This window comes from Galleria mellonella, unplaced genomic scaffold (genome assembly GCF_026898425.1).
Source record: "Galleria mellonella isolate WM207_F2 unplaced genomic scaffold, CSIRO_AGI_GalMel_v1 utg176, whole genome shotgun sequence".
NCBI classification, from domain to species: domain Eukaryota; kingdom Metazoa; phylum Arthropoda; class Insecta; order Lepidoptera; family Pyralidae; genus Galleria; species Galleria mellonella.
Window position 1 is genome coordinate 1,557,547 of NW_026442019.1, and position 23,701 is coordinate 1,581,247.

Here is a 23,701-nt window from a genome sequence, read left to right on the forward strand (position 1 = left end):
AGAATTTTGGCATTTACTTGTTGTCATGTCGGACTTGGCCGCGCCGTTGTCGCGCGCGGCGTTTGTTAGCTATGTCTGAGACTGTACCATAGATATGCTGGTCGTCTCAGTGACAATCGTAGGTGCAGGAAACTCATCGCCAGTCGAATCATATATAGGGAACTCACAGCACAGCATGCATTTTAGAAATTTTGGCACCTCTACGTAAATTGCTGGCGGTATTGGTATCAATGGTGACGTGGATGCTTTGTAATATAGATAATCTGGATTATCTCTATATTTTTCGTCCGCTGATCGTTCCAGCAACGGAATACCCGATAAGAACAATATGATAGCAGTTGTGAACAAAGGCGACATTATAGCTATCCATTCGACGCCTTCGACTACATTCAAAGATATGATAAAAATGCCCCACCACAGTACAACCTCACCAAAGTAATTTGGATGTCTTGATAGGCCCCACAGCCCATCGTTGCACCACCTCCCTTGATTCGATGGCTCTTGTCTGAACGCAAATTTTTGTAGATCTGCATACGTTTCTATAAGTAAACCTATAACGAATATCCCGGCTCCTGCCGAATCTAAAGTCGTCATGGTTTTAGGTGACTTTGGAAATGAGTGATGCGGAGAATTTACTATGATTACAGGTAGACTTACAATATATACCCATACAGCCTGGAATGTGTAGAAGACAGCAAACCTCAATGTGTTACTCTTTCTGTCTTCAAACTGTTTATCTCTCCCGATATGATAAATTCTGTATATGAGGTAACCAGATAACCTGGCGCCCCAGACACAGACGAAGGCTGTTACCATCAACTGGCGACTATCATAACTCTTCAATGTACTCCCGCCTTGACCTAGGAAGAAGGTCAGCAACGCTATAATTATGAAATTAGCACCGCCAGTGAAATCGGTTACTTTATCACTCTGGAAAAGCGATGCTATGGTGAAAAACAATATCTGCATTGCTACAGTCACCATAGCGCTTATGGCGAAATTGTTCCTATCTATAAGAGGCTCCATGGTTTTGTAAATTTGACACTACAAGTCCGTGAGTTTGGCATCAGGAAATACTGGATGCATCGATTCGCGCTTGTCGCATTGCCGCATATTCACACACTCGGGTTTGTAGCACTGAACTCTTTGTTTGTCATTTTTTTATATATTACAATTGTATTAACCGAGACGCGATTATGTGATATTATGCGCTTATATGCTTTTGTTTTCAATTTATTGGGTGTATTTTGCAGCGTTTGGTTGTACACGCGCCTCGCGTAAGTTTTGGTTTTACTGAAATAGATTTGACGTTCGCAACGCGCCTGCGTGAGGTACCAGTTTACGCATGCGCGCTGACTCACCATTAAGACGAGAAACTTTTAAAATTACGCTCCTCTCATTATCACGTTCATTTTTATAGCTTTATAATTGTATTCCTTTGATAAATTTAACATGTTCGCGTTAAGAGATTACAGATTGCTATTGTTTTTAACATTTATCGTCTGAGAGGTTATTTTGTCACGTTTTGTAGGTCACAGTGACGTTGTAACAGGTCAGAAAGGGGACACCTGTGTTTGTATACGAGCATACAAGTGCGTACTTTATTATTAATTCTCGCTCGTGGCTTTGTTCATGTAGAATCTGGTTGTAAGGTCATGGTAGCTGTATACATAATACCTACTCTGTTTAATTATGAACTGTATCGGATATATTTAATATTATGTAGGTAGATATACAGGACTTAATATTTGTAAAGTCATTTTTATTACAGTACTCTACCTAGTGTTTCTCCTATGTTCATATCTTTAAAAATGTAAGGTCCATATTACTTGTATGATATAGATTTTTTTATATTATATTAGGTTTTACCTACGAGTTCGTACATGTGGGTTTTGAGAATAGAAAAACTCATTAATTACATTTGGAGAAATCAATAAAACAGACCCTCTTCTAAATAAGATATCAAGACAAAACATACATCAGATTTCAAGTTAGACCTTCAGGGATATAGTTGTGAAAACCGCATCTAATTTGGTGCAGTAGTTTTTAAATGATGTCGGAAGAAACATCGTCTAATTTTATTATATTAGTAACAAATAATTAAACGGAAATATAAATCACAAATTGTATTTTCTGTTTGTTTCTTACTATAATATAGTATATTATATATATTAGATCGTAAGAGGCGAGTAAGGGAACATATTGTCGAGGGATGGGCAGCAGCGTCTCTTTTAAATCCTCCAAAGGTTGTCTGGAAGAGATTGCTTAGCAATTAGACCGCCTTTTGTACTACACTACACGTATTGAAAATTGTTCAACAAATCCTGTTATGTTGATGCAATAAAGTGTTAAATAAATAAAAATAATTAAAATAAATCTCAATTGTGAATAAATTACATAGGACCAATACGGGAATAAACCTTATCGTAGGCCAGGGAGGACCAACGGGTTCATCGCGACTATTAGTCTAGTCAATCGTGGCGAGGCAAAAATATAATATTTTGCTAACCCAACAGAAATTGCTCAGACGCAATGCTCACACTAAAATAAATAAGTAGTTTCTAAGAATAATTTACAGTTTTATGTTTTACTTTTAATAAAAGAAAAAACATTACAATACCACACAATTGTGTACTGAACTATGTTGTTATATTTGTGATTTCAAGAAGTATGTAATTGGTAGATCGTACAGAGTTTCGTCAGTAAACAGTAGATCTTGGGTCTAGTCAAGGCCGCCACCCCTGGTATATAGCATCATTTTTATGTATTAATACAGTCAGGCAGTCAGTTTTTTTTTTGATGGGTGAAAATGGTATTGTAACCCCGCCTGCGCTAACGGGATACGCTGGCGGAGCACCAGTGAAGGGTGATAGATGAGAATGAAAACAGGCCAGTTAGCCCATCATGATGAATTCATCAGGAATTAACCATGATAGTTTCCAGGGAGAACCGCGAGGAGGTCGACCTGGTTGGGTATATTGCTAGCAATAGGATTCTCAGTTTCCATTACTAACAATCCCTTTCCCCCTTCAGGCAGTCAGTTGTAAATAATTCGAAATATACGTCACTATCAACCATATGATATAAATACATCTAACAAAACTTATAAACATAAATTTTGGTGACTTTTGATCGTATAACCACAACCAGAGGGAGACTTTGTACAAAAGTCGATTGCTTGGGTACCTCTGTCCCATTCGTGTTTCTACCGTGAAGCAGTTGTGTTTGCATGGCTGTGTTTCGGTTTGAAGGGTGGGATATGGCGTGAATTTACTGGGTACAGAGGAATAACACCTGAATCCTCAGGAATGGCAACGGATGGGGGGGTATCATGGGCGAAACAGTATGTGTGTGTACTGTTATGTCCATGGTACTGCTCATGTCTATAGGCGACGGTTGCCCCTTTCCATCAGGTGGGCCGTCAGCTTGTTTGCCATTCTAAGTCATATAAAAAAAAAATTGATAGTCGCTTCTAAATCCTAAATAAATAAAACAAAACTTACGTATCATTCAGTCCCAGTTCGATTCCATTCGCGTTTATATACATTGACGCCATATTAGCTAGTAGCAGTCTGAATTCCTCCTTGATCTCTTCAAACTCGGTTACATTTACACCGGCCAGGTACAGCGTCATGATCGCATTAGGCTGTGGAAGTATTGGTTCTGGTTCTGGCATTTCTTCGGGTTCTTCTTCGGGTGGTGCTGAGGAGATAAGAATAAGTTCTAATTTTCTGAAGTTTACAGGTTGATGTAAGTGTAATTGGTAATGATGCAAGTGGCAACCGTCGTCTATAGACATAAAAAGCAATGTAGACATAACAAAAACATTGTGAATCCCATGGGCTTCCTGAGGGGTACCATGGCAACCCTAATTAAAAGAACCATCAGAGGAAAAACCAGTGCAATTCGTACACTTTTGTTTTATTCTTAAGAATTTTTTTTATACAAGTGGATATATTAATAAATATTAGATGCTGTATGCTATTAAGCATACAGCAGCAGTGAGTGGGTGGGGTCAAAATATTAAGTCGCAGTATCCAATAATTTCACCATTTAAACAGGAACATAGCATGCAAACGCAGTGTAGTACGACTCCCACTAGATGGAGTGACGAGCTCAAATGAATTGCAAGGAGTCAATGGATGCAGGTGGCCTAGGACCATTTTTCATGGCAGTCTATGGGGGAGGCCTATGTCCAGCAGTGGACGGGTAATGGCTGGAATGATGATGATGAAAGTATGCAGAGAAGCCATTTGAAAAAATATTAGAGACAAAACTATCAAAGGAATTCTTCCTTTGCTGTGGGTGTCGTAAGAAGTAACAAAGGGAATTTGGTCGAGGTATGGGCAGCAGCATTCCTCTTAAAATATCACCAACAGCCTAACTGCGGTAGGAGAAATGAATTGGTAGTAATGGAGACCATCACCCCAAGGTCAGGTAAGTATAATACCTGCCATATAAAATGTAATATTTACCAATCATTTTCACGCTAAGCTTAAAGCCAGTCCGGAGCATCATTCCAGGCTTGGATTCAAATCTGATGAACAGTTGGTCGACATCCATGAAGCGGTAACGCCGTTCTTCGTTTAGGTGGTAAGCGAATACCAAACCGTTGTCACCAGAGCTATCAACGCTACCTAATTATTGTAAAATAAAAATGTTGGTCAGAATTTAATCGTTTATAAAAGTATAACATGATAGATGTGCGTTAATACGTTATTTTGTTGAAACGAAAATTCCAAATGTATTTGATTTAGAATTGCATTTGGAAACACAACATGATTAAATGGAAGACAAAAATTCTTTTTTTTTTTATGCAACTTTGAATGGCAAATAAACTGACGTCCCATCTGATGGAAAGGAGTCAATGTCGCCTATAGGCATGGACAATGCTATGGATATAATAGATTATACTGTTTCGCTCATGATACCACCATGTGTTGCCATTCCTGAGGACTAAAGTGTTATGCCTCCGTACTCTATAAATTTACTGCCATATCTCACCCTTCAAACCGAAACACAGCCATTTAAACAACTACTTCACAATTGAAACACGAATTTGAAAGAGGTACCCAAGCAAACCTCTGGTAAGAGTTAGAATTAAGCTATTTAAACAAGATTTTAGATATTAAGGAAATAATAAAATTATGCCACTAAGAGAACAAGAAAGTTATAGATTGTAAACTTTTTGATAAAATACATACTTGAAAAAAAAATATAATTACCTGGTTTCACCAAAAGATAGTCACCCAAAGCGCTGTTCACATTAAAGTCGGTAATATTGAGTTCAATTCCGACTCCTTCGCCATCGAATACCCAGTCTATAATATTGTTGGTTGGATATGGCTTGGGATAATTTGGAGAAGTGATTACTGTAGGTTCATCAACACTCAGCTTTATATGGATAGGTGCTACATTTTTATCAAAGCTATACGATTTCATATCAAAATCTTCACTGTGTAATATTGAGAATTGCGACATTAGTTGATCTAGCTCCGCACTTGATAAATTCTCTACGCTCATAGCTTTTACAGGCTCTTTATCTTCTATCTGACTTCGTTCTGATTTTCCTTGATCTTCTTTCTCTCCTGCGGATAGTGCATCATTAACATATGCAATTTGTGCATCATTTTCTTTGTTCTCATCGTCAGATATTTTTTGAATTGTTTCATTATTATCAGATTTAATTTCATCAGAATTGACGTCAGAGAATACTTTAGACAATTCGTCATCGTTAATAGATTCGTAATAGTCATCTCTCTGAGATAAAACTTTTCCTTCTCCAAATGGTCTGCCATATTTTTCTTCATAATCTAGAACGTGTTCGTTGTCTATAGCTGCATCTGAATTGTTTTCTTCAAAGTCATCATTGCTCAATTTATACCAAGTTTCTAATAAATTATCTAAATGATCATTAAGATCTTTATATACCTTTTCAGAATCATCGTCATTCTCATTAAACATTTCTTGGCTACCAATGACACTTTGTGCTTGATCAATATTCTGTTCATTAATATCAATATTTATATTAACATTATCTGCAGTTTCATCTAAAAGTCTATTTGTTTCATCTATAATACCGTTCACCTCAAATTGCATATCAATTTGAGGAATATTCAAATCAATAATATTTTTCACAGTTTCTTTATCTGAAATTACCTCTTCACTTATGGGTTCTTTCAAACTATTTTCAAATGGAACTTTATCCAATATCTCAGAATTATCTTCATTACTTTTAAGTTCTTCTACATTTTCTTTGTTATTCTTTAATTCATTACTTTCAAATTGATTGTTGGTTTCTTGAAGTACTTCACGAGTTTCGTCTACAATTTCATTTACATTTAGTTGAGAATTAATAATCTCCAGAAGCTTTTCTTCAGTATTTGAATTATTTTCATCGGACGCTTTAGAAATTTCTTCATTGTTATCTTCTTCTTGGTTTTGTTTAGAATTGGTATCGAGTTGTTTAGAAATTTCTGTTTTAATATCAGATTTATTATTTTCCAACTGATTATCAGGATCTTCAAAAGCTTTATGACTATCACTTACAATTTCATCTATATTTAGTTGAGAATTAACAATTTGTAAAAGTTTTTCTTCGTCAGATATTTGCGAAATTTTTTCATTATTATCGTCTTCTGGGATCGAAATATTTTCAGAATTATCATTATCTGTATCACGATTTTCGAATTGATCATCATTGTCCTCTAATAACTTTTGAGTTTCTTCTATAATTTTATCTATGTTTGGTTGCGAATTCATTATGGAAATATTTTGATCGCTAAAATCATCCTTAATATCTTCATCAGATATTTTTGAAATCTCTTCATTATTGTCATCTTCCGGAATTAAAATCTCATCAACATTGTCAAAGCCTTCTTCATTCGCTATTTTATCATTACCTTCGATCTGGTTGATATCAGATTCTTGCGATATTTGTTTGGTTTTGTCTACATTTTCATCTATATTTGATAGAGAATTACCATTATCAGATTTATTTTCGACATTAAAATTATTCATATCATCTTCATTAGATATTTTTGAAATTTCTTCATTGTTATCATCTTCCGGAATTGAGATTTCTTCAGAATTATTATTAGATTCATTAAGTGTTTCTTGTTGAGTTTTATTATCGTCAAGTAAAGGAGGTAACACTAAGGTTTCATCATTATTTTTATTTTCAAAAGATAATTCTTTTAAGTCCGTTAAACTCTGCTCGTCAACGTACAATATCTTTTCTTCAATATCATTACCAATGTTTTCTTTATCTCCAAGAATTTGTTGAAAAGCATCAAAATCTTGTTGTGCCTCATCAACATTTCCATCGTTTTCTAGTATACTTTTAAGGAAATCATCATCTTTACCTGCGTTTTGTGCCTCGTTCACTGATTCTTTAACTTCTAATCTGTTATCTTCGATTTGATAGTCGTCTTCATATTCGGGCTCTTTTATGGCTTCTTCGAAATTTGGCTGTACATCATTAATGTTTACATTTAAAAGGCCTTCACTTTCCTCGATGGCTTCCTTTGATGTATCTTGTGGAGAATCGGGAGCATTTTGATTAATATTATCTATATTTCTCAGCATATCATACATTTCATCATCCAAATTCAATGTATCATCGTAGTATTGGAAATTGTCGGGACGGTAATCAGCTGCAAAACAAAAGAAATATACTGTTTAGATTTCAAGAAAAAAATGTAAAGAAGAACACATATAACGAAAATGAAGCTAGTGGGAAAACAAATTGAAAATAATCTTATTTTAACTTTAATAATCGTGGGAAGGGATGAACTACTAGTAATATGGTGTAGAGACACCATTGCTAAGCAACATATTACGACAGATCGACCTTCTCATGGCCCTCCATATATGTTTATTATAAATACATAAACGTTTCCTTGTTTCAACTATTTGTGTATTTATAAAGACATATATATGTTTGTATATTGTTTTAAAGGGATTATCGGCTATCAAATATCAGATAAACTCAATATTTTTACTAAAGAAACAGAGTAATTATTTATATCGACTTTAATCAAGTCATGAATGTAAGAATACCCGACTAGTTTCAAATTGAAGAAGTAACCTTATTACTAAGCATATATAGTATAACTCACGATAGTTATTATTCGATACAGAAACATGGGTTTATTTTTTTTTTATACAACTTAGAATGGCAAATAAGCTGACGCCGCTGAAGCCCGCCTGATGGAAAGTGGTAACCGTCGCCAATAGACATGTACCATGTACATAACAGAGTATACTGTTTCGCCCATGATACCCCCCATGCGTTGCCATTCCTGAGGACTCAGGTGTTATTCCTCCGTACCCAGTAAATTCACGCACACAACTGCTTCATGGTAGAAACACGAATGGGACAGAGGTACCCAAGCAATTGATTTTTGTACAAAGTCTCTCTCTGGTTCTATATTATGGGTAGATTCATAGTTTTTATTTTACAATTTCGATTTCTCCTTATAGAATTAAGTATTTTCAACCGACTTCAAAAAAAGGAGGATTTAAAATTAGTTAATTTTTTTACGATTGCCACCTAATAACTCCATCAGTTTTAAATCGATTTGGAAAGTTATTTTTTTATTGAATAAGATAAAGAATTAAATATACCTTTTTAAATTTATTTGACCCCATAAAGATTAAAAAAAAATATCCCTTCACTTGTTCGATTTTTTGTTTATTTGTGAAACACAATGTTTAATTGTCAATTTAACTCTCTAAGGGCGGATTCGACCAAATGAGAATAAATTTTATTCTTAGATTAAAGTGCTAGTTATTCGGATTTATTTGTCAGGTATCATTTTCAGTCACCGTTCACATCACTAGCCACGAATAGTTATCCCAAGTATAGTTACACGTTAGATTGCATGGAAAAATTACTTTTGATTTATTCGAGATTAAGATCATGGAATAGAGTATCGGCGGTATAGTTATTCGTGTATAAATTAAAGTTTGGTCGAATCCGCCCTTAGTAACACAGTTTAAAATAATAATAATAATAATAAATAAATTCTTTAATAAAGGCAACCAGGGCCCACAAAATTTTACCACCAAATATAAACTATTAAATGATTTTACAATACTATTAACAGTTGAGGTACTTATATGTAGGTGTAATATATAAATATATATATTAAATTCATTTCACTGTTCATAAAACTAATACATTTCACAGAATCACAAAAAAAAATTTAATTAATTATTACGCTTTTAAATAATAAAATTGACGTTACTTTTTTTTGTACGTTAACCAGCATGTGAATCAATCTGCAATGTTTTAGTTCAGTTTATTTATTCGAAATAAATGATTAGACATCGTATAAAAAATAACTTAGTATTTATACCCTCATTAATAATAAATAAACAATGACAATACACATGTATATTTGTTATTTTCCTCAATCATGATTCAGTTTCAGACATTATGAGTAACCTCTTTTGATTTCTTCGTATTATGAAATATGTTTATACATGTAGATTTTAATACGCCGTGACTTCGTCTTTGTGATCTAATATACTAGTTGCACCCCGCTGTTTTACCCGCGTAAATCAGTGTACAAAGTATCCTATGTGCTCAGTTAAAATATAACCTATCCGTGTACCAAATATGTATATACCAGATATCTCTTTTCGAATATGTTAAAAGTTTGTTATTATTTTTTTTTTTTACAACTTAGAATGGCAAACAAGCTGACGGCCCACCTGATGAAAAGTGCTAACAGGATATTGGCAGAGCACCAGTGAAGAGTGATCGATGAGAATGAAAACAGGCCAGTTAGCCCATCATGATGAATTCATCAAGAATTAACCATGATAGTTTCCAGGGAGAACCGCGAGGATTTCGACCTGGCTGGGCATATTGCTAGCAATAGGATTCTCAGTCTCCATTACTAACAATCCCTTTCCCCCCACACAAAGCATGCTGTGGTTGCCTATAAATGTAAGAACAGTTAGATCTAATCTACTAGTGTATTGTATTGAAATGTATCGCTGTATCTTATGTTGGTAATCCTATAAATAAATATAGCAATACAACCGACTTGCGGCCAACTGAATTTAGCCCAAATCTCACGATCTATATACAAACAAACGAACCCCGTTTGTTTGTATATAAACGTTTATGTATGACACCATACAATTCGTATGATTTACACTTACAATTCATATGAATATGACACCATACAATCTTTGTATTGACACCGAAATTAAGGTCAAAAGTGATCTTTTAAATTCACCGGACGTGAATAATAGAGGCAAATTGCGAATACAGTGCACATTGTAACAAATATACCTAAGTAGGTATGTAACTTGCACATTTGAATAGATAAAATTATTCAAACGGACAGAAGCGTGTTTAATGTTTTATTTATAACGACTTTTGACAAAACAAGGCGCAATAATAATTGTAGTATTTCGACTCTTTATTCTTTTTTGTACACAAAATATAATGTTAACCACAATTCATTTGAAACGTAATGTGCAGAGGCGAGCTTATCTCTAAGAAGAGATTTGTTCCAGCAAAACCTTTTCAAGCAAATCTTATGTTATTTTAAAAATAAAAACTTGTTTGTTTTCTTGAAGAAGGAAAGTAAGAGATATATTATATTCAAGTAAATTTAGATTTAAGCATTTTCGAACACTCAGGTTGTGGAATGAGCCCCCTGCCGAGGTTTTCCCAAGAGACTACAGCATGATGTTCTTCTAAAGGGGGTAAAGAGGTTTCTTCAGGGTCGGCAACGCCCGCGTAATACCTCTGGTGTTGCAGGTGTTCATAGGCTACGGTAACCATTTACCATCAGGTGGGCCGTATGCTTGTTTGCCACCTCAGTGGTATAAAAAAAAAGAATAGTTTTTTTTTAGTACCGCCCATTGGGAACGCGATTTCAGCCAAGAAGAACAGACAAGAAAGTCAGCTGTTGCTTTTTTCGAATAGTTTAATTACATATATAAATAATAATACTTATTTAATGTCATTTAATAATTTAATTCTATTTTAATGTTTATCAAACACAAGGCGTGCTGTGGTCGCCTATAAATGTAAGAACAGTTAGATCTAATCTACCAGTGTATTGTACTAAAATGTTTAGCTGTATCTTATGTTGGTAATCCTATAAATAAATAAATAAGTTTGTGTGAATACAAAATGCTAAGCTGCTGTTTACTCTTTTACCTGATCCGATATTTAATGATCCGGCACTCTGGGTCATAAAATAAAAAAATATATATATAGTATAATTGAAACGAATCAATAAAATAAATCGGCTGTAGTGATCGGAGCAGAGTAGTCATTTAAATCAGTTTATTAAAACACTACTTGCTTTGACTTCCACGAGACAGGCTTTGTCTAGTGTGGGGTCATAGCCATATTGTACCATAGGCTAATTTTGTTAAAGGAAGTAAAGATATTCTTATTCTTAATTAATAACATTATAAAAAATACAAATACATCAAATACGTCGAACACTTGTTTAAAAAAAAAGTTTTTTTTTTGATGACAGCCCATTGTAACACGATAGGTAATACAAGTAGGCAAGCATTTTTGTATCAACAACTCTTGCACACTGTAAAAGGACTCCTCAACAAGCCTATGTTTCAGTGAATTTTTTTTCTAAATAAAGTTATATATATATATATATATATATATATATATATATATATATATATATATATATATATATATATATATATATAGCAATATTTAAGGTAGATCTCCACGCGGTTTATTATTGAATTCATCACGATAGACAACTGACCTGGGGGTCTACCATAAATGTAAGCTCAATTTCGTGTTTTAGATTTACCAAAATCACCCTATAAATGGAGTATTTCATTTGTCAAAATGTTAAAAGTCCAAAGGAACGATACTTTAGCATTTTTAATATTTTTAAACGGTACGTATCAAGTAATTTTAACATCGAATTTTTGTTTCGTTCGGATCCGAAATTTCGGAAAACATTTCATGGTAGGCCCTCTGCTTTCATCCTCACGTATCGCCTCTCACTGGTACCCCGCTAGTGTATACCGATAGCGCAAGCAGGATTACCATTCCATCTTCACCCATTTAAAAATATCAACATATACTTAATAAGGATTACAATAAATACCTAATATTGTGAATTATTATGTGAACAACAGTGCGTTGTTCCACCAATAGGTATAAATGTTTCGTGTGACGTAACAAGCAATAATAACCCAGTTATCAGCAGTTCACGTCTTGTAAACATCAAACATCGCAATGTCCACACACATAATAAACATTACAATCTGTTTCAATACAAACTGATTGGAAAGGTAACCGAGATTTCTTTAAAACTATCACAGAGACACTGTCTAAAGCAGTGACGGGCAAAGTACGGCCCGAGGGCCAACTCAGACTGTGGCTGTGTTTCGGTTTGAGGGGTGGGATATGGCGTGAATTTATTGGGTACAGAGGAATAACACCTGAGTCCTCAGGAATGGCAACACATGGGGGTATCATGGGCGAAACAGTATACTCTGTTATGTCCATGGTACTGTTCATGTCTATACGCGACGGTTACCACTTTCCATCAGGTGGGCTGTCAGCTTGTTTGCCATTCTAAGTTGTATAAAAAAAAAAAATAAAGACGGCCCACAATGAAATATATTCCAAAATTTCGGGGACGAACGAAACAGAAATGTGATGTTAAAATTACATAATACATGTCATGTTTAAAATAATTAAAAATGTTATAATATCGTTCCTTTGGACTATTAGGATTGGATTTATGATGAACAAAATGTTAAACTTAATGTACTGGGTGGCTTTCGGTACGAACAAAAACACGAAGTTGAGCTCGAAAATTCGGAATTTCACTTCATGGTAGACCACCAGGTCGGCGAAAGTATTTAATCCGGACATGGATAGTATATGGGCCGCTATAATTACGTTTTGACGGTTGAGAAGTAGAACGTAGATTCTAGTTAGTAGAATAATAGATGCATAAACTATAGGTGAAGCTGAACTAGGCGCGTAGTTCGAAAATATTATGGTAAATCAAAAACAATTCCAGATGTCTCACACGCCTCCCATGGCAGGACCTTCGAATAAACGTGAAATTAATTATTATTCAAGGTTAAAGGTAATTTGTAACATTTGTGTGTAATGCCGTAATGTTTTTATAATGTTATGATTAAAAGCTTTAACATAAAATGCATTTTTCTATAATTCTGGCCCTCCTCTAGAATTCCATAACCTTTGTGGTTAAAAAAGTTAAAAAAGTTTGTCCATCACTGGTCTAAATCTTTGGATTTTTATATTAGGTATTACGACAAACAAAATGTTAATCTCCATTTACTGGGCTGATTTAGGTATGAATTAAAAAACACGAAACTGAGTTCAAAAATTTGGAATTTCATTTCATATTAGACGCCTAGTTTATAAATAACGGAGTTCTCAAAAGCAAGCGAATTGGGGATCTTCTTTTCAACTGACGTTAAAAAGATCGTCAAGTTCTTTGTTACCCCATAACTCCATCAGTTTTAAACTAATTTGGGGAAAATCTTAAAACAAACGTACAACTGAACTGGGAAGCTCTCCATCTTTTTGAAGTTACTTGAACACCTACTACAAATACGAACTGTTTTATCACTCTCTTTCAAATTGGGAATGTAGCATATTTTTTAATTTATTTTATTTTATACAAAAATCCACAGCTCTTAAAAAATAATATATATATATATATATATATATATATATATATATATATATATATATATATATATATACATAAAAGAAAAAGACAAAACAACAAGAGGTTTGACGATTTTGTGAATAAAAATTATCAACATTACTGCATAAATTTAACGCACATAATTCTATCCATATTTTTCTTTTGCAACTTAGAATGGCAAACGAGCTGACGGCCCACCTGATGGTAAGTGGTAACCGTCGCCTATAGACATTAGCAGTACCATGGACATAACAGAGTATACTGTTTCACCCATGATACCCCCCATGTGTTGCCATTCTAAGGACTCGGGTGTTATTCCTCTGTACCCTGTAAATTCACGCCATATCCTACCCTTCAAACCGAAACACAGCCATGCAAACACAACAGCTTCACGGTTGAAACACGAATGGGACAGAGGTGTCCAAGCAAACGACTTTTGTACAAGAGTCCCTCTGGTATCTATCCATATATGTAGATATATAGGTAGGGTTATGTTTTAGGTATACCTATGTGTTACATATTTAATACTAGTGAGAGACAGGTAATGACAGCTAATGTGGTGATCCTTGAAAAATCTATTATGAGTTATTACTGATAAAAACGTGTACATAATTTTACATATATTTACATACATAAGCATATTGGAACAAACAAAGAAAACTGATATGCAATCAGTGCAGTAAGATTGTAATATGTGATAAGTTATATGAAATTGGACAATTTACAAAAATATATAGATGTAATATATATAACGCGTCAAGTATTTTTTTTTTATATATAATTTAGAATGGCAAACAAGCTGACGGCCCACCTGATGGAAAGTGGTAACCGTCGCCTATAGACATGAACAGTACCATGGACATAATATACTGTTTCGCCCATGATACCCCCAAGCGTTGCCATTTCTGAGGACTCAGATGTTATTCCTCTGTACTCAGTAAATTCACGCCATATCTCACCCTTCAAACCGAAACACAGCCATGCAAACACAACAGCTTCACGGTAGAAACACGAATGGGACAGAGGTACCCAAGCAATCGACTTTTGTACAAAGTCTTCCTCTGATGTACCCATATAAATAAAATTTGTTTATACCATTCAAATCCTAATCATTTTTATACCAATACACTTGTTTACAAGCACTTTTAATTTGTCATTTTTTTAAATCTATTACAGGGTTCACAACGTTATCACCAGTTGAGAAAAGCCCGCTAAAAACTCAACAGTTACTCTTTTAAATCTCTTTTAACATTATGTGTATTTATTTTGTACATATCTCTACTCTGAGTTGTGACCATTTTGTGTTACAGTGGCACACGCGTGAAAGGAAAAAAATTGTTACTAAATTTATGCATTTTGTTTTTTTTTTTTATTTTACATTTGTACATTAATCTTTTTTTTTTTATCTTTTTTCACTGTGCATTTATGTCTATTGTTGTTTGTGTGCTGTACCTAAGTAATGCAAATAAATTAACTATCTATCTATTTAAACGTTCAATGTCTAAAAGCCCGTGCATGATCGACTAACACCATGCACGCTTGTCGTTCAAGTAATCGTTTAGTGTGTAATAGGCTTTGTTCAATAAATGTTTTTAATAACAGTTTTAAACTTATTAAGAGGCAGATCCAAAATATCCTTCGGTATCTTATTATGACATTTAATGTCTGTTCCTATAAAAGATTTATGTATCAACTTTTTCTAAACAATATTTCGGAACAACTAGTTTGTATTTGTATCTAGTGTTAAGATTATTGAGAGCGATGTTTTTAATAGGACATATAGTGGGAAAGAGATGTATGTTCAGTAGATAGATAGATAGATAGATAATTTATTTGCATTACTTACTTACAGCACACAAATTACAACATACATATACAAAAAAAAAGCGAGATAACATAAATGATAAAAAAAAATACACAAAGCCAAATACAATTTTCGTTTGTGAGTGTGCCATAGCAATACAAAATGGCCACAACTCAGTTTATTGCTTCGCCCTCAAAAGAGCAAAGCACTGATATTCTGTTGCGGCCAAAGGGAATAGGGTAACAATAAAACAATACTACCAGATTATCCGTACAATAGATAGATAGATATACAGTAAACAGACGGATATGACAGTGTATCTAGCAGTAGTGAATGGATATTTTTTTTTATACCACTGAGGTGGCAAACAAGCATACGGCCCACGTGATGGTAAGTGGTCACCGTAGCTTATGAACGCCTGCAATACCAGAGGTGCTACGCGCGCGTTGCCAATGATAATGACATATCATGATGATCATTACTGGACATGTTCTACAACGCGATGTAGCCCCAAACTAAGGTGCAACTCGATGTTTTGTGCTTCTGTTATTGGTGTAAATGCAAGATGCAAACCCTGTATATCATTTACTGTTTTTGTTTAATAAATGATATTGGAATGCTAACCCCGTCTGCGGGGGGGGGAAAGGGATTGTTAGCAATGGAGTTGGACATTGCTAGCAGATCGACCTCCATGTGGTTCCCCCTGGAAACCATCGTGAACAATTCTTGTTGAATTCGTCACAATGCGTCAACTGACCTGCTTCATCTTCATTTATCATCTCTCACTGGTGCCCCGCCGGTGTATACCAATAGCGCGGGTGGGGTTACCATTCCATTATCACCCATTAAAAAAAAAACCCGTCTGCGCTATCGGTATACACTAGAATAGAATAGAATAGAATTTTATTGCTAACTGTGTACATATGATACATACAGCAGTAACCATTGCTTTGGATTTGACATCAGTATCAACAGTTATACCCTATCGGGCATGCAACAATTTGAGAACAGCAATTATATTAACGTCGAAACATTACAATAGCATTATTTGAATTATTAATTAATTATTAATTATTTACCATTTAAATTACCATTACTTGATTACAAATAAATATGAAATATTTGACAATACAATTAACAACACAAAGAATAATCATAACCAAATTAAAATAAAATAAACATAATTTCGCTTACATGTCAATTATTATTAATTATTAATTTAATGAGTTTTAATTAATTAATTAATTTATTTATTTTGTGATTTTAAGATTAAAGTATTCATTTAAATTATAAAAAAACATTATCAAAAAGTCAGGCTTTGAGTTTAATTTTAAACATATGCTTGTCCTGACATTTAATGTTTAAGGGAAGATGGTTAAATACTTTAATACCCATTACAATTGCACTCCTTCCATATGTGTAACTATTTATTGTTGGTAGACAAATATCATATTTGTATTTATTACGTAAATTATTTCGAATATCGGATTTATTAACAAAATATGTCATATTATTATTAACGAAAACACACAATTCCATAATATATATGTTAGTCAGGCTGAGATATTTTTCATTTTTAAATATATTTCTTAAAGTCTCATCTGAATACATATTATAAATAATACGTAGACATTTCTTTTGACGTAGAAAAGTCGATGCAACATCTACAGAATTTCCCCAATATATAATTCCGTATGTTAGTAAAGGGTACACATTACCAAAATAAGCGGGCCGAGCGACAGTAGGCGAAGAGTTTTCCACGAGTATAGAAAGAGCATTGAAATTTTCCGAAGAAAACAACGAAATTGGCTTATTGAAAAATGTTTAAAAGATAAAAGAATTTGTAAGTCTGAATGGTAGATTAGACTAAGAATGCTCTTTATATGACATGTACAATTTTAATGCTTTATAACTATAATATCGACTATTTTTAAATGTTGACATAATTAACTAATTCAATGTAACAATTAATATGTATTTAGAATAATTATTTGGACATACGTAATGGATAAATTTTTACTTAACATGTGCTAAGACAAAGTTTGCATGCGTTTAGATAAGGCGAAATGTGTAGCTCAGTTACCATTTAAGACCTTTGTACCACATTTTGAGCAAATAAATTATTATTATTATTCTTAACAATAACTTGATGTCTTTCTATTTACTTTATCTATATGCGATTTCCAGTTTAGATGACAATCTATGGTAACGCCTAAAAAGTTACGTCCGTTAACTTCCTCGACTGCTGTATTAGAATGATGGATTTTCAATTTAAAAGAATTATTTTTATAGTTGCGAAATTGATTAAATTTTGTTTTCTTAAAATCATTGTCAATCACAAATACTGTCGGGGCACCAGTGAGGGATGATAGATGAGCATGATAGCAGGTCTGTTAGAATGCAACAAGTATTAATCGCTATGGTTTCCAGGGGGAACCGCGTGGAGGTCGACCTGACAGGGCTTGCTAGCAATGGGCCCATTAGTCCCCATTACTAACAATCTTTTTCCCCCTCCATATATCATTTACTGTCTGTGTTTACACTGTTGATGTACCTTTTAAAATAAATAAATAAACTAATCTTGTATTATGGAAACTGGATAACTGTTTTTTTTTTTATGGGTGAAAATGGTATAGTAATCCCGCCTGCGCTAACGGGATACGCTGGCGGAGCACCAGTGAAGGGAGATAGATGAGAATGAAAACAGGCCAGTTAGCCCATCATGATGAATTCATCAGGAATTAACCATGATAGTTTCCAGGGAGAACCGCGAGGAGGTCGACCTGGTTGGGTATATTGCTAGCAATGGGATTCTCAGTCTCCATTATTAACAATCCCTCTCCCCCCATTCTGAATAACTGTTCATCATGCTAATCATCATCATACCAGCCTTTTATGCTAAACATAAGTCTACCCCTTGGGGGGGTTTTGGCAGTAATTGCCACGCTTGGCAGGCGGATTAACAACCGCAATTAGGGTTTAGAGATGTTTTAAAAAAGACGCTGCTGCCAATCCCTCGCCCTCCCTTAGTCGTCTGTTACGACACCCACGGGAAAGGAAGGGGTGGCCTATTCTATGCCGGGACCATACAGCCAACTGTTAGAAATATTTTTATATTAATACATATATATGTATCATATATAGAAAAGATCCAAATCAATACAAACAATAGGGGAGAAGGGATTGTTCACAATGGGGTCTAAAAGCCCCATTGCTAACAATATACCATATGGTTCCCCCTGGAAATCTTTGTGGTTAATTCTTGTGGAATTCATGATGATGGGCTAACTGGCCTGCTTCATCCTCACCTATCATCCTTCACTGGTGCCCCGCCGGTGTAGATTGATAGCGCAGGCGGGGTCACCATTCCATTATCATTCATTAAAAAAATTTAAACAATTTTCAATACAAATTTATGTATAGTGTAAGCGTGTGTAAATTCTCTTATTTCGTGTAAACAAATTGATTTTGCTCCGCAAGAAAGTGACATATTTTTTATGTTTGTTTATATATCACTCAAAATGCCGATAAGCTTTGTATTATATTGTAGGTACAATGATAAACATGGCCGCGGAATCCGCTGTTATCATGGGTAGCGTTCACAAAAAAACAAATCACTACTAATAACAAATGCGAATCTGTCCTATTCGTGTTTCAACCGTGAAGCAGTTGTGTTTGCATGGCTGTGTTTCGGTTTGAAGGGTGGGATATGCCGTGAATTTATAGTACACTCTGTTGGGGGGGAAAGGGATTGTTAGTAATGGAGACTGAGAATCCCATTGCTAGCAATATACCCAACCAGGTCGACCTCCTCGCGGTTCCCCCTGGAAACTATCATGGTTAATTCCTGATGAATTCATCGTGATGGGCTAACTGGCCTGTTTTCATTCTCATCTATCACCCTTCACTGGTGCTCCACGGAGTTACCAATACATTTTCATCTAATAAAAAAAATCATACTACATCACCATGTGATGACCAAATACCTTAGATTAGCGATTCGCCCCGGCTTTGCTCGAGTAGATAGGTAGAAAGATAATTTTGATAAAATGTTTCTCGTTGATAACGCAGCTTTCTATAGATGAAAGAATTTTTAAAATCGTTCGAGTAGTTCTTGAGTTTGTCCATTGCAAACGAACAAACAAACAAACAAATATTTCCTCTATATAATATTAGTTTAGATTAAGATATAGAATTAGGATAAGTAGTGACTCGTTGGCTATTTGGAGAATGTATCGGAAGTAGGAAAGGTTACTCAGCGTGAATGTAGCTTTCTAATGGTGAAAGAACTTTTGAAATTGACAAAGTAGTTTTTGAGTTTATTCATTATAAACATACACATAAACATACACATACACACAAAAATACGAATCTTTCCTCTTTATAATATTAGTGTAGATGTAGATCATTATTATAATCGTATCAGACGTATAATAATAACAGATCAGAGGTTTATATTTAGCAATGAACAGTTTTTTTGATGGGTGAAAATGGTATGGTAACCCCGCCTGCGCTAACGGGATACGCTGACGGAGCACCAGTGAAGGGTGATAGATGAGAATGAAAACAGGCCAGTTAGCCCATCATGATGAACTCATCAGGTATTAACCATAATAGTTTCTAGGGGGAACCGCGAGGAGGTCGACCTGGTTGGGTGTATTGCTAGCAATGGGATTCTCCGTCTCCATTACTAACAATCCCTTTCCCCCCGATGGAGTATACGTATCACAACTTCTTTACATTTTTTTTAATGGGTGACAATGGTATGGTAACCCCGTCTGCGCTATCGGTATATACTGGCGGGGCACCAGTGATAGATGACTGATGAGGATGAAAACAGGTCAGTTAGCCCATCGTGACGTATTCAACTAGAATTAGCCACGATAGTTTCCAGGGGGAACCACGTGAAAGTCGACCTGACCTGATAGGGTATATTGCTAGTAATGGGGCTATTTGACCCCATTACTAACAATCCCTTTCCCCCTACTTCTTTACATTTCCGGGATGTTTTAAAAAGCGACTGAGGTCGTCCTTACAATAATTATTAACTAGCTTTATCCCGCGACTTTGTCCGTGAGACCGGGATATATTCACTGATCAGGATAAAAGTAGCCTGTACCCTTCTCTGTCTTTATATATATATATATATATATATATATATATATATATATATATATATATATATATATATATAGTGAGTGAGAAAGCATGTCGTTAGCGGGCAGCTGTTGTCTGATGTATACGGCACATCATCACTATCTTCATCATCATCCTCTTCATCATCTTCCTACCCTTATCCCAATTTATTTGTGGTCGGCGTAATATGTTTTTTATCCATGTTACAAAAAGATTTGGCTTATAGTTTTACAACCGGACGCCTGACGTCAACCCTCTTTGGGAATGCATTTGTTGGTGGTTTCCGCCAACTACAGTATGGAGAAAAGGATTGATTTTGTCCTCCCCCCCTCCCTTTCCTTTTCCACATAAGTCCCTTATTCTTCTTATTTACCAATTTCCTTTAAGCATTGTCAAGGTTCCCTTTCTTTTTTCCTTAACCCTTTCTTCCATAATGTGGGTGGCGGAAACCACCAACAAATGCATTGCCAAAGAGGGTTGACGTCAGGGAAGCGGCTGGTCGTAGAACTGTAAGCGAAATCTTTTTGTATACTCTGTTATGTCCATGGTACTGCTCATGTCTATAGGCGACGGTTACCGCTTTCCATCGGGTGGGCTGTCACCTTGTTTGCCATTCTGAGTTGTATAAAAAAAAATCTTTTTGTAATATAGATAAAAAAAAACATATTACGCCGACCCCATATTATAATTGGAATGAGGGTAGGAAAAAGAAGAATGTAAGTATAGCCTATAATGCTCGCTGATAATATAACTTCTATCGGTATAATAATATTTGAGTTTTTCATTACAATACAAACAAACAAACATACAAATCTTTCCACTTTACAATATTAGTATAGAATAACAAACATTCAAATCTCATTAACATATATTTACTCATACATTTATCAGTAGGATGACCTTTACTTTGTTAATCATCAGGGAATTCCCACAAATTAATTCAAGGAAAGTTTAAAGTGTCCTATTTAATTCCTAATGACATTATAAACGAGCCATTTTCAGGGGGAACCGCGTGGAAGTCGACCTGACTGTATTGCTAGCAATAGGTCAGTTAGACCCCATTACCATCAATCCCTTTCCCCCCTTATACTGTGAAATGAAATGAAATATTTATTTGCTTTAAACAGACATTTCACATTATAAGGGCCATGTGACAAAACTTTTTGGCATCTGTTTAATTGCCTTAAAATTGTAGGCATGCAAATCTAATTTATTCCTTAAATAAGGATACAAATTTAATGTGGTATTATGTTATAAACAACGGGCCACCCCTTCCTGTCTCGTGGGTGTCGTAAGAGACGACTAAGGGAGGGCGAGGGATGGGCAGCAGCGTCCCCCTTAAAACATCTCTAAAGCTTGACTGCGGTTGCCAACCCGCCTGACAAGCGCCTGGCAATTACTGGCAAAATCCTTATGGGGGAGGCTTATATCCAGCAGTGGGCAATTAACCGCTGGTATGATGATGAATATTATAAATACGAAAGATGGATGGATAACTGGATTACTGTTACACTTTCACTCAACCGGCGAGCGTGTATGAAAAGATTGATGAACGTGGAAGAAGCGAAAGATGTTTGTTTGAATCGAAGCATTTGGCGTTCCATTGTTTCTGCCTACCCTAATGGGAGACAGGCGTGATAGATTTGTATGTATATATGTATTTCACTCAAAAACTACTGAGTGGTTCGAAATGGTCGCGTACTGCGCGGTTTCAGAAATGTTTCCTCCCACGAACACTCAGGTTGTGGAATGAGCTCCCTGCCGAGGTTTTCCCAAGAGACTACAGCATGGGGTTCTTCAAAAGGGTAAGAATAAGTAGTGACTCCTTGGGTATTCGGAGAATGTATCGGAAGTAGGAAAGATTTCGAATTCTTGGTAACAACCGGGAACTGGGGGGAAAGGGATTGTTAGTAATGGAGACTGAGAATCCCATTGCTAGCAATATACCCAATCAGGTCGACCTCCTCGCGGTTCCCCCTGGAAACTATCATGGTTAATTCCTTGTGAATTCGTCATGGGCTAACTGGCCTGTTTTCATTGTCATCGATCACCCTTCCCTGGTACTCCATCAGCGTATCCCGTTAGCACAGGCGGGGATACCATTCCATTTTCACCCATCAAAAAAAAATCAGGGGCATTACGTTACCAATTACTCTATCTTTTAATTTCATTACATCAATTTTCGAAACAAAATAATTCCAACAGAACATGCAGGGGTAAACCATAACGTTCATAAAATGATACATTGAAATCGGTTGTTATGGAATTGGCGAAAACATCACGTAACTTATTTACACAAAGAAAAACTTTTTTAATCGATTGATAAAATAGCAATGTATATTATCAATCGATTAAAAAAGTTTTTCTTACATTATAAACTAGCCGTGTGGTCCCGGCATAGAATAAGCCACCCCTTCCTGTCTCGTGGATATCGTAACAGGCGACTGAGAGAAGGCGAGGGACGGGCAATAGCGTCCCTCTTAAAACATCTCTAAAGCCTGTCTGCGGTATAACGTTTATAAAATTATACATTGAAATCGGTTAGTATGGAATTGGCGAAAACATCACGTGACTTATATACCCAAAGAAAAACTTTTTTAATCGACTGATAAAATAGATTGAGAATCATATAAACTCACAATCTATTTTATCAATCGATAATATCGGGTATCTGTCACTTAAAAACCCCTGTTGTGCGGGGGAAAGGGATTGTTAGTAATGGAGACTGAGCATCCCATTGCCAGCAATATACCCAACCAGGTCGACCTCCTCGCGGTTCCCCCTGGAAACTATCATGGTTAATACCTGATGAATTCATCATGATGGGCTAACTGGCCTGTTTTCATTCTCATCTATCACCCTTCACTGGTGCTCCGTCAGCGTATCCCGTTAGCGTAGGCGGGGTTACCATACCATTTTCATCCATTAAAAAAAACCCTGTTGTGCAGTTAAAAATAATTTAATATTTACTAATAGCAACTTAGAAGGAACTAATAAACTTATTAAATATATAAATATTAAAAATATCGACAACAAGGGGGGAAGGGATTGT

General features: G+C 35.3%; 2 protein-coding genes across 3 annotated transcripts in view; both read right to left on the minus strand.

The window, feature by feature from the left end:
* LOC113509403 (uncharacterized protein MAL13P1.304-like) overlaps positions 1 to 23,701 on the minus strand; it is a 37,190-nt gene that overhangs the window by 12,658 nt on the left and 831 nt on the right. For both annotated transcript variants that reach the window (XM_026892738.3, XM_026892740.3), the window contains exons 2-4: positions 5,226 to 7,655; positions 4,476 to 4,637; positions 3,504 to 3,702 (exon numbers count right to left, since the gene is read on the minus strand). In XM_026892738.3, the coding sequence (XP_026748539.2) occupies positions 3,504 to 3,702; positions 4,476 to 4,637; positions 5,226 to 7,655 (2,791 nt within the window). The remainder of the gene's footprint in view (positions 1 to 3,503; positions 3,703 to 4,475; positions 4,638 to 5,225; positions 7,656 to 23,701) is intronic.
* On the minus strand, positions 50 to 2,965 carry LOC113509404 (uncharacterized). Its single transcript, XM_026892741.3, has one exon. The coding sequence runs from the start codon at positions 1,024 to 1,026 to the stop codon at positions 70 to 72; it is 957 nt and encodes a 318-aa protein (XP_026748542.1). The 5' UTR covers positions 1,027 to 2,965; the 3' UTR covers positions 50 to 69.